Source organism: Rhipicephalus microplus, chromosome 6, assembly GCF_043290135.1.
Source record: "Rhipicephalus microplus isolate Deutch F79 chromosome 6, USDA_Rmic, whole genome shotgun sequence".
NCBI classification, from domain to species: domain Eukaryota; kingdom Metazoa; phylum Arthropoda; class Arachnida; order Ixodida; family Ixodidae; genus Rhipicephalus; species Rhipicephalus microplus.
This window is the reverse complement of record NC_134705.1, coordinates 112,385,708-112,398,248: the sequence shown is the minus strand read 5'-3', so window position 1 is coordinate 112,398,248 and position 12,541 is coordinate 112,385,708. Positions and strand designations below refer to the sequence as shown.

At 46.4% G+C, this 12,541-nt stretch overlaps 1 protein-coding gene across 1 annotated transcript in view; it reads right to left on the bottom strand.

The window, feature by feature from the left end:
- Positions 1–12,492, bottom strand: part of tw (Protein O-mannosyl-transferase 2) — a 43,187-nt gene extending 30,695 nt beyond the window's left edge. Inside the window, exons 1-7 of the mRNA XM_075866443.1 lie at positions 12,093–12,492; positions 11,487–11,571; positions 10,184–10,288; positions 9,170–9,278; positions 7,924–8,032; positions 6,823–6,888; positions 5,714–5,807 (exon numbers count right to left, since the gene is read on the bottom strand). Of these exons, the coding sequence (XP_075722558.1) occupies positions 5,714–5,807; positions 6,823–6,888; positions 7,924–8,032; positions 9,170–9,278; positions 10,184–10,288; positions 11,487–11,571; positions 12,093–12,283 (759 nt within the window). The 5' untranslated portion in view covers positions 12,284–12,492. The remainder of the gene's footprint in view (positions 1–5,713; positions 5,808–6,822; positions 6,889–7,923; positions 8,033–9,169; positions 9,279–10,183; positions 10,289–11,486; positions 11,572–12,092) is intronic.
- Between the last annotated feature and the right edge of the window lie 49 nt (positions 12,493–12,541).

Here is a 12,541-nt window from a genome sequence, read left to right as displayed (position 1 = left end):
CAGCGCGTCGCTTATGCGGGTCTGACGGTTGACGATGGAGACGGACAAGCTCACAGCAATTGGAAAGGAACTGGGGTTGAGCGGTCCAGGGCTAAAGCAGTGGATCGATGAGGAGCGCGTACGTGAACGAGAAGCGCGGGAAGTACGTTTAGCCGAACGCAATGCGGCAAAAGAAGCTGATGCCGAGGCACTGGCGAGGCTACAAGCAGAAAAGGAGGTTCTCGAACTAAGGTTGAAGCTCCGAGAGTTAGATGCGACAACGAGTAGCGTGACTACAGGTCAATCAGTAGAGGGTCCGCACATGGGTTCTCCTCAAAGCTACGAAAGTCCGCACAAACTCATACCGCCCTTCAACGAAGTTCGCGACGAGCTGGACGCGTACATCCAGCGCTTTGAACGCGTCGCCAGGAGCCAGGATTGGCCGCAAGACAAGTGGGCCCTTTCACTGAGCCTTTGTTTGACAGGTGAAGCGCTAAGTGTTGTTGGCAGAATGGCACCTGACCATGCCATGGATTACGCAACGTTAAAGAAAACGTTGTTGCAGCGCTTCCGGTTTACAGAGGAGGGCTACCGCACTAAGTTTCGGTCGGCGAAGCCTGAGGACTGCGAAACGGGTCGACAGTTCGCTGGGCGATTACTAGGTTATTTCGACCATTGGCAAGAGATGGCCAAGACCGAACGGACGTACGAAGCTCTACGAGACGTTATTGTTTCAGAGCAATTCATCACGCAGTGCCACGAGAAGCTGGCAATCTTCCTGCGGGAAAGGGATTGCCGAGGAATTGAAAAGCTAGTAGAAGCTACTGATCATTATATGGAGGCGCAGGGTTTCGTCAACCTTGGTAAAGGTAAGGACGACAAGGACCATAAAAAGCCACCAGATCGAGCGCAGGCCGCACTACGGAAAGAGGAAAAGGACAAACCACATTGTTTGCTTTGTGGAAAGCGCGGTCATAAGGCCTCAGATTGCTGGGCAAATACTAAAGGGCCAAGGACAAAACCAGCCTTCTGCGGAAAATGTAGACGTAGTGGGCATAGCAAAGAGGACTGCCCTAACAAGGGAAGCGGTAAAGCCTCGTGCCTGAAAGAGCAAGCAGAAGGTCCGAAAGCATCAAACCAGGAGACACAGGCTTCCCGGCAAGGTACTGATTGCTCGAAACGTACGAGAATCAAGTGGGAGGACAAGTCTATGCCTACGGCCGAAGGCGTCCTTGAAAACCAGCCCGTTACGGTCTTACGGGATACAGGATGCGACTCGGTTATTGTGAGAAGGTCCCTTGTACCAGTCAGCAATCTGACGGGGAAAGTTTCCTCTGTGTGTCTTCTTGATCGAAGGGTACTGAAACTGCCGGAGGCAGACGTGCGAATTATTTCACCCTTTTTCTCAGGCAAGACTCGCGCGATCTGCATGGATGACCCACTGTATGACGTCGTTCTGGGAAACGTCCAAGGGGTCCGTGACGCCTCCGATCCTGATCAAGATTGGAAAAGACACCTACGTCCAGCTAGTCCGATGAAAATATCATCTAGGGTGGGAGCGGACGACGGATCGCTGACTGGATCTTATACTACAGATGCATTCACTTCGGTTGCGAGGCAATCAAAGGAAAACGAAGTCGCCGCGACAGTCGGACGGAGTTCTCGTCGCCTGCCGGTACCAACAATAAGTCCCCTAGATATGAGTGCACGTGACTTGCAGAAAAGTCAGAGGGATGACGCTAGCTTACAGAAATGCTTTGAGGCCGTCGATAAACCCATCCAGACCAGGTTTGCCGAGATTCTTTTCTTCACAAAAGAAGAAATTCTATACAGGAGGTACAAGCTCAGATCGAAGAGAGAAACTGAACAACTTGTTGTACCTACAGCCCTCCGCCATTGTGTAATGCAAATGGCTCATGAAGGAATTCTTGCGGGCCATCAGGGTATAAAACGCACAACAGACCGTATCCTCGAGGAGTTCTATTGGCCAGGGGTACTTTCTGACATCACACGATTTGTGAAATCGTGCGACACGTGCCAGAGAACTTTCCCAAAACACTTAGTTGGGCGAGTACCGTTGGGTAAAACCCCCGTCATTGATACACCGTTTAAGAGAGTGGCCATTGACATTGTGGGACCATTATCTCCCAAGTCAGAAAAAGGGAATAGATACGTTTTGACAATGGTGGACATGGCAACGCGGTATCCTGATGCGGTGGCGCTGCCAAGCATTGAAACAGAAAGGATCGCTGAAGCACTGTTGGAGATGTTCTCGCGAGTGGGGGTACCTCAGGAAATCATCAGCGACCGAGGCACGTCTTTTACGTCCCACCTAATGCGCGAATTCAGCAGGCTTCTATCCTTCACACAGTTGCCGACGACACCATATCATCCCATGGCAAATGGTCTTGTCGAGAGGTTCAATGGCACACTTAAACGAATGATAAGACGAATGTGTCAAGAGTGCCCGAAAAGTTGGGACCGGTACTTAGCGCCTTTACTTTTCGCCTATAGAGAAGTTCCGCAGTCAAGTTTGGGCTTCGCCCCGTTTGACTTACTGTATGGCCGTTACGTCAGAGGGCCCATGTCAATATTGAAAGAGATGTGGACTGGTAATCATCTAGATGATGAGACGAAGACCTCGTACGGCTATGTAGTTGACCTGCGGAGACGTCTTGAAAACACTTGTCGTCTAGCCAAGGAGGAGCTGCAGAAAGCCAAACTTGTGCAGAAGAAGCACTATGACATGAAGACTAGACCACGGCGTTTAGCTGTTGGAGACAAGGTGCTGCTGCTACTCCCGTCGGACAACAACAAACTGATTCTAACATGGAAAGGGCCTTTCACAGTTCTAGAGAGGAAGAATGACGTGGATTACGTTATTGATTTAGGAACGCGAACATCTCTGTTTCACGTCAACCTCCTCAAAAAAATATCAAGAACGACCATCGGTACCACAGCCAACAAAAGAAGCGTCAGTCGCGTGTCTGGCTGATGATACTGAGCACGACGATCTACCATGCGTACCTTTTCAGCAAAAAGAATCTGCTGCCGATGTGAACATATCGGAAGCACTCTCTACTAAACAGCACACGCAGATCGCTAGAATACTGCATACCTACGAGAATGTATTCACCGACATTCCCGGCAGAACACATCTCACCCAGTGCAAGTTGAATGTCGCAACGGATACACCGGTGAACATACGGCCGTATCCACTACCGTTTGCTACCAAAGAGGCAGTTCAACAAGAAATTAGAGACATGCTGAAGCAAGGCATCATCGAGCCATCTGAGTCTCCCTACCAGTCGCCGATAGTAGTTGTCAGGAAAAAAGACGGGACAATACGTCTATGCATTGACTTCCGGCAACTCAACAAGATACTGCTGAACGACAATGAGCCCATACCTCGAGTTGATGTTATTTTTGGACAACTGGGGAAGGCACGATATTTTTCTAAGTTCGACTTTGCTAAAGGGTATTGGCAAGTCCCGATGCATGAAGAGTCCAAAGCAATGACAGCGTTTTCTACATCAGCAGGCCTTTATCAGTTTCGTTTCATGCCGTTTGGCATTAAAACCGCCCCAGCTGTCTTCAACCGTCTAATGAGGAAGGTGGTAGCAGATATACCCCATATTTACTTTTACTTCGACGATGTGCTCGTTGCAACCGAGACGTGGACAGAACACGTGGCCACACTTGAAGCCTTTCTTCAACGAGTTAGCGAATCCGGGTTGACGATTCGACCAACGAAAAGTGAGATTGGTCAGCGGTCAGTAAAGTTCCTCGGTCATCACGTCGAAAATGGCATCATCAAACCCCAGATCGAAACCCTTGATAAAATACGGGCAGCCAAGCGCCCACAGACGAAAAAAGAAGTACGCTCTTTCCTTGGACTTACGGGCTATTACAGAGATTTCGTCCACAAGTACTCCGAGATAGCAGGACCATTAACTGAACTGACTAAAAAGAGAGCCCCTAACAAAGTAATTTGGGGAGTGCAGGAACAGAAAGCCTTCGATGCACTCAAGACCATGCTGTCTACACAACCTGTCTTGAGAGCACCCGATTTCGCTCAGCCTTTTGTACTTCGCACCGACGCCTCGTCAACAAGCGTAGGTGCCATACTTATGCAGCGGCATGGTGCTATGCTACACCCAGTGTCGTACGCTAGCCGACGACTGCAACCACGAGAAACTGCCTATTCGACAATCGAGCGCGAAGCCCTGGCACTCACGTGGGCCATCCAGAAATTTCATATTTACTTGTTCGGGCGAACGTTCATACTACAAAGCGACCACAAGCCTCTCGTTTACATCAACTCCGCCAAACACATCAACAGCCGTGTTCTACGTTGGAGCCTCATACTCATGGAGTACGACTTCAGCGTTGAATATATAAAAGGCAGTGAGAATGTAGGAGCAGACTATATGAGCCGGTTGCCAAGCGCATGAACATCATCGCTACACGGCTTGAGGATTTCGCAGTGTCGGGTATAATTGATGGAATTTTTTTTTTTCGGTGCACATTACTTACCGTGACGGACCAACTTTCATCTCGTCTTGCGAGTACCTTTGAGAGTGTCGGGTGTGCGGGGCCCTGAACACTGATGACAACTTTTGTGTCTCTTATGTGTGCCGAGTGTGCGGGGCTCGGAAGTGTAGTGCAGTGCTCCGAGTGCGCGTGTACTACGGTGTCCCAAGGGATCCAGTGGCAGCTGCAAGTTCTTCACAGCGAAGAACCTTCTTAAGTGGGGGGGTAATGTGACGAAGCAGGGAAAGCGAGAGCAGACGACGGAGTGGCCGATCGCTGGAAGGCGAGAAAAACGAAGGAGCTCGGGCTGCAGAGAAGATTAAGAAGGGCGCGCACAGGCGAGACAGTTTTTTTTTTTGGAACGCCGGCAGAACGGGCGGCAGGTTGTTGGAGAACCCGCATCTACGCGCGAGGTTCGCATACACAGGGCGCCTGTCTTCGGGACAGCGAGCGCCTCACGGTCCTCGCCTGGCAAGACCTGGGACGCGGCCTGCTGCTCTCGGAGAACCCGCACCTACGCGCGAGGTTCCAGATTGTCCACCGCCGTCGAGAAGAGCGTCGCAAGGTCCTGGCCTGGCGCGGACGAGCCCTGTCTGGCTACCGGCTACCGAGCGACGGTTCGTTCACTCGGCCCTTAACCCCTGCTGCTGCTACGTCGTTGCCACACCGGACATCTACCCGACGACGATTACGTCATCACAGGGACTCAACCAGCCCACAGCCTCCTGGTCCCCAAGCACCGCCACGTGAGACAATTGACTAGTAGTGTACGCTGCCGCTTTATGTATTTCGTGTGTGTATGCTGTCAAATACAATTGTAGTGTGGTTTGTTAACGTCAGATACCGTCTCCTCCATCCGCAACGCGTCACACGCTCTGCGGCGCGACGAACCTCACCACCAAACATCACAAAATGCAACAAAAACGTTATGTCTCAGAGAGCTGTCGTAATAAAGTTGAGCTGAGAATACCGTACTGTCGCCACTAAAGCTTCAAGGAGTTGAATTCGTTATTGATATGCTCATGCTCGAAATCACCTACAGCCGTGACAGAACGGCACAATTTTATACAGGTATAGCTCATTTTTAAGTAAGCCGGAAGAAACTGAGCTTAAACTTCTGGCTCATAGTAACGGCAAATGTTGTGCCACTTTCCACTACAAACATCTCGCATAACTGGAATGACAAAAAAGAAATGTTTACCAGAGGCTTTTCTAAATCTCCGAGAAGCTCCCATAAGTCGTAGGCTGTGTAGAAACCAACGAGAAGAATGACGAAGAGGCCAACAAACTTCACACTGGTCGGGAAAAAAAGACAGTCGTGAGAATCACGAGAAATTCTTTTTAGCAAAACGCACACGACTTTTTACTTCTATCCACCATGCTTCAAGATTTGCATTAATTTCTTGACCTTTTACTCGCATAGAAGGGTTTATCAAGTTTACTAATTTCACCAACCCACTGCCGTTAATTAGCTAAGGTTTTGTTCCACAAGCTCTAAAAAAAGCAATATGAAGGAAATCAATTACAGATGCACATATCAAATAGGCACCCATGACAGGCCATTCAATCTTATGTTCTTTCAAACACCACTACTCTATAAACACAGCAGAGCTACGGCGATGCTGTATGGCTGTTTTGAATGATTGTTGAGTGGTTCCGGCATTTCTTGCAAAAGTCGTGAGGGGCTGCCGATCTTCATATTCAGTTTCATGTCAGAAAATAATAAATAATATAAATTCATTTAAAATCATTATTATGACTGTTTTTTGTTCGCACATTTTAAGCAGTTGCTCATATGTTGTTATACATATATATTTAGTTTTTAACTTGTGCCGCCCACTGCGGCTGTCGCACACTTTCCACAACACAGACATGTTGCCATCGTCAAGACCATGTGCAGGTCCCACATTTGAAGTGGCAAAATAACACTCATTATTAATACCACTCATGTATACTAATTTTAGAGATCAGTGGTTTAACTTTTTTTTACCTAATCATGAGTATTAGCACTGCGAACAAGAAGGCACGGTCCTGCCATTTCCCCTTCCGTCACTCAACGGCTACTGGGGCTTTGATAGACTTGCGAGGTGCTCCATTGAATCGATAGACTATTGACTGGACACGCTCCAAAAGCACCCGTGCAGCAGTTCAAACTTGGCCTTTGAGACAACGGACTACCCGTTGAAAGGCCTTTTAAACGAAATGGCCATGAAAAGCAAGCGCATGACAGTTGCATCAGACACTGATAATTTGATCTGACTTGAAGAGCAGCGACAAGAAAAAAAAATTATTGAAAAGCAATGCACCTACCTTATTGCACAAGACAGGAAAACACCAGACACCACTAGCCAAGTCCACCACATTTTAGTAAATGGCCTGGAAAGACAACGAGAATGATCTAAACTAGCTTTCTCAGAACAAAATGATGAGAAATTGTCAAAAAAATGAATCATCGCAGGAGTCAAACACCTTCCCAAATCAGGCAATTTTCACAACTGTTTTGCTCATTTCAAAATTTTATCCCAAAGTTCGTATTTATAAAAGTTTTTGACAGCCTGAAATGGCCCATCTATTTAGTCATGTTGACTAAGAACCACCAGCACCGCTGGCATGATTACTAATGATGTCGAGCAGTTACCGACTATCAATTTTGTTTTCAAACTATTTGAAATTTTTTTAAGTTTAGAAAAGTTAAGCTTAGGCAGCGTATTATGCAGTGCTGTAGATACATGTAAATTTGCTTCAAGTCAGCAGTCTAGCATGTGCGGTGGATAGGTGTATTAATATAACAATCAAGAACTCTTAATTTCTTGCTTGTTAAACACAAAAAAGTGGGGGAAAAGGTCTCAATGAAATAATTTGGAAACCTCCTACCCTGCATTACACAGCTTTATTGCGATATGCGTGTGAACATCTCAGAATGAAAGTACATTTTCCATTTAATTGAGCCACATTCGTCCGATCAGCTGTTCGCAGCAAATTGCTAGTCTGTTTCCTTTTTTCGACACAACAAACCGATGGACACAGATGGCTGCTGGCTCAAACACTTAACTTTATTTAATCATGCTTATTCTTTATACACTTTGTAAAGCATGCATTAACACATTGTTAAATAAAAAAGCCAATAGTATCAGCCAGTTGCACAATTAAGGATATAATCCTGTCAAAACATGAACGAACTAAGTACACATTCATCTCAGAAAGTAAGCAGCTGTTTGGGCGAACACTTTCAAGTGATCTGAAGTTTCCCACCGATGTGATAGCTCTCCATGACAATGAAACGTACCTAATCTAAACTAACTTTGCTGGCCCAAGTACTTTAAGTAAAAACGGTTATGCCTGTACAAAACTTGACGGGTGATGGAAACTAAAGTCGACGTAATAAAACTGCAATAATAGGAAGCCACACACCTGTTTGACTGTGCCTTGAACACAACGATGCTCATGAAGGCGCCGACGATGAAAAACATGAGGATGGGGTCCAGGAGAATGTACTGAGACAGCGTCACCAGCCCGACATCTACAAATGCAAAAAAAAAGAGACAACCAACATTTAAGGCAAGGTCTTGCACTGTGCACCGAGCACGTAACTAAGAGACGGAGCAACGGCAGCCACATTTGGACTTCACTGAAAGTTAGGCAGCTCTAGTAAAAAAAAAAAAGCCTGCATTAGTCCGCGCCGGGAGCACAGGAAGGCACCTATGCTAGATTTTTCGGTCCCAAGGTGCTCAAGGAGCATGCCCATTGGTTAAAAGCCCGTATAACTCACTTCAATGAGCCTTTTCCTAATCCGAACGGCACCCCAAGTGCAGATCGCCGAAATCAAAACTGGTGGCTCTTGGACTCTAAAATCGCCCGCCGCATGCCGGTGGGCAATCTCGGAGGCCTGCATTCACGCCTCTCTTTGGGGGGGGCATACATTTGCCTGTTCGTGGCACCATACGATGCTTGGTTTGCACGTGTCGTCACGTTTTGGCCGCCAAAAATCCCAGGGCGTGCCTCCTCAAGGCAGGCAGACATGCGCAGACTACCTACCCGGAAAAACCCATTTAAGTTCCAAGATATGGCTCATGTTTTACTCAAAAATAAACTGCTTCATAGGAATTTGAATCAGCAGTTGACCACCTTCGAACTGAATTATTTTGAACGTGAAAGAAACCTAGGTGTGCTCCATGGTGCATATAATTTAGCCCTGTTCCAGTTTCTTACTCTGGCTCATTCCAAAACTTGAAATATCGACTGTTGCATGAGTTAGTATTCTGTTATCAAGAAAACTGTGCGAAAAACACGGGCCAGGGAAGACAAGAAAAACATAAGCTTATATGAACGATTGAAACAACTTGCTTCCTTCATGTTCTTCCCGTTTTCAATTAAAGTTTCATTTGTTAGAATGCGTTCGTGCTGTTCTTATCTCCCTTCATCGCCGTTTTTTGTGCGGTTTCCTCGATAATCATTCTGAAAAGAAACTCTTCAAATACACAAATGAGCCTATGTGCAAGAGGGACTCGAAATGCGTCACGATACACTGTGTCATTCGACCACGCACTAATGCTAGAACTCGGGCTGAATGCAGACAGTGAGCAGAGATAGAGCAATCACATATCATCTAAGAGATTACGTTGGCATACAAACGAACAAGACTCTCAGAACTGCTCACCGAAGATGACCAACGACGAGGCTAGGACGGCAGCAGGCAGGGAATGCGAGAGCTCCCACACAATCACAAAACAGAAGGGTGGAACCATGCTCCCCAGCAAGGCACAGAACTGGCGTGAAAGAATCAAGAAGAAGCAAGCGCTTATCACGATATCATGCCTCAAAAACTGGTAAACAACATGCGCATAGCATTCGTGATCGAAACTGCTACTGTTCTTTGTTAATAAGCCTTCAGTGAAGGCTGGTTGGAATGGCATCGTTCTATTGCTGCGCTACACTCCAGGACTACACTACACGCCAGGACGAAACACACAAGTGTCAAAACACATGGGTGTCCCGTATTTTCGTTTTCCCCCGGTGTTTCAGTATAGTGCAGCAAAAGAACAATTTATGTGTAAGTTCGTTACATCAAAACCCAACTAAATCCAATAACTGTCATTACTGCAAGCTTACTGTACAGCACCAGTCAAGTAGTTTTCACTGCATTTTCGTTTTATGGCCTTACAGTCAAAAGTATGATAGGTTCAGGGTACACTATACCCAGTTGATTGCACAAAATAGAATCAGGAGAACCTGCATAAGAATTTTACTATTATTATTATTGGGGGTCATCGTCCCAAGACCAACATATAATTATGAGAGACGCCGTAGTGGAGTGCTCCGGAAAATAGGGCCGCCTGGGGTTCTTTAACGTGGACCCAAATCTGAGCACACCGGCCTACAGCATTTTCGCCTCCATCGAAAATGCAATCGCCCCGGCCGGGATAGTCTGCAGAAGAAGGTATGCTTTTAAGATACCTAATAAATGGGACGATGATGCACAAAACAGCTGAGTGGTAGTCTACAATGAAGTGGCACTGTAAACTATGCAATACAAATACATCAGAAAAACCATTTCAAAAGCAATTGGTTATAGAAATGTTTGGACAGACTTTTACTTCTAGCTGCAATGCAATTGCAAAGTAGACCCACTGCTGGGACAATTCAATTATTAAAACGAGCAAGAGGTACTTACAATGCGCATTCCCGCATAGTTGTGGTCCTCGTACTTATCTCCCGGCTTCCCAAAAGGAAACGTTCCATTGTACCCAGTCAGCTTGCCGGCAAGTGCAATGAGCATCTAGAAATGCCGAAAAGTCCACAAAACACCATTACCTTTAGCCTTAAACAGACTGGCTAGCACGAAAAACGTGGCTATGCAGGTATAAAGCCATTTTGCAAACATTCTTGGGCATAACATGCCGAAACCAAGACATGATTATAGGCAGCCATAGTGGTGGGCTCCAAATTCGTTTGACTACCTAGGACTGTTCAAGATGAACCTAAACCTAGGCACATCAGCATTTTTCCACTTCCATGACTACGAAGTCTGAGCTCACTCTTTCACGTTGTTCTGACATCACATGTACCCTTCCCATCATAAAAGATCTCATTCCTGAGAGCTGGCACAACTATTTCAGTTGCAACAGGCACATGGGCTGGGTTTTTAAGATCAAGCTTCCAATAACTGCTCATTTTGACGTGCTCCAGTTGTTGGCTTGATCTTTTGGCCAATGCTTGGCCTTCACAGAAGGTGTGGTTACCATTGTTGATATGGAGAACCTGTCAGAGCGTGAGCTGCAAGAGTTTAAACGCTAGACGATCCCCCACAAAACACATTAACCTTTGGTCTCCATTCCTACATTTCGAAAATATTCAAAGTTGAGTGAGCTTGCAGGAATTTGCACCGTGAAAAATGTATACACACAGAGCCTGAACCCAAGAACAATAAATATAACACTGTTGTCCTTTTCATTCGCAAGTAATATTTGAGTGAAGGAACACAATAAATAGCAAGGCCACTATATTTAGTACACCTCTGATTTTCGGAGGCTAAAAACCAAGATCACCTGATTGCAGGTGGCTGTTTTCATGCAAATATTCTATAAAAAGCTTTAGTTTAGCCACTTATACATTACACTGCAAGAAGTACACAGGCGGAGCAGCAGAAGCCACTATAGTGGCTAGAAGTGGTGCCTAGTCTAGTGATAGCAAAAGTCTAAACCATTATTAGTTACGAAAGCTTCTATTTTTCAACTATGTCGTCATTAGGGAGAAAAAAAAGAAAAGACAGTGTGCTAATAATTATTTGCACCAAAAATCATGCAATCTGCAAAGCGTAACTTAGGTAATACATGCAATAAACTAAGTTGGTTCCTCTCCAGTTAACTTCTACACCACATTTAAGCTGACTGGTAGCACTACAACGCGGCTGCTTCCATGAATTTTCCAGTAACCTGGTATTCCTTCCTAATATTATGATTAAAATGAGGTCGCACCTTGCCCAAAGGAGGGTGAACGTCAAAGAAGAATGTGCGATTGATGTACCAGCTGCCCATCTTGCCAAAGTGCGTTTCATCCCAACTGCAATGAGAGTAAAGGAATTAGTTACTCTTCTTGGTCACGCTGACTCTCATTCTTCACAAGCACTGCATATTGGTGTGTGCATGTCACATTACAGTACGCAGTATCCCTAATATAATTCATCTAATAGGTTTTGACAAAACATCATTACTAATTGCGCACACAAGACTGCATGAAACCCAGTGAAATCTGCACATACAACTGACATTCGCTGCGAGAAAACACATTTCCTGTCTCTGACCATGCACCGCCAAAGGAATTTCAGGTTTGTCTGTTCAAATGTCAGCTATACTGCAGTGCTGGCATTTTCAATATGTTCGAATGGAAACCAACGCTGCAATATAGCTCAAACCTAATGCAAGTGACAGCTCCACACGTGTTGCATGGTTTCTCTGGCCGAGATGGTGCTAAAGTAAGCTCAAGGTTTTGTCGAAAGAACATTCCTCAGCAAACGAATTACACTGTCGCGCACGAGTCAAAATGTTCGATCGCTCCATGCGAAGCCACGGGCTAGTTCTCACCAGACATGGTCGGGTTCGGTGATCTTGTAAAGGCGCGTGCCCAAAGAGAGCAATACGATCACGAGGAAGACAGTTCTAACGTTATTGCGTGCAAGTTCGTCGAAGTAACCCGCCACAGACTTTCGACGGTCGCCGACGCCCGACTCCGTGGACGAGGCGTCAGACTTTTTCTTAGCCATTTTGGCCGTCATAGTAGTGCTCCTACGTGGGCATGCCGTGCCTATGCGGACTTCAGGTCATGACAGCTTGCGCTTCGCAACGGCGACAACGCACCGTCCACACACACCGGGAAAGACGAAGCGGTGGCGAGAAGTAAAAATCATGAGTTCAGCAGCGGAGGCACCCGCAGACCGGTTTCACGTGCGCTTGTGGCGGAAACGCGTCGGTTTAGATTCGCGGGCGCAGCCATCTTTACTTTAGGAATTGATGGTGCCGCCATCTCTCGCCGA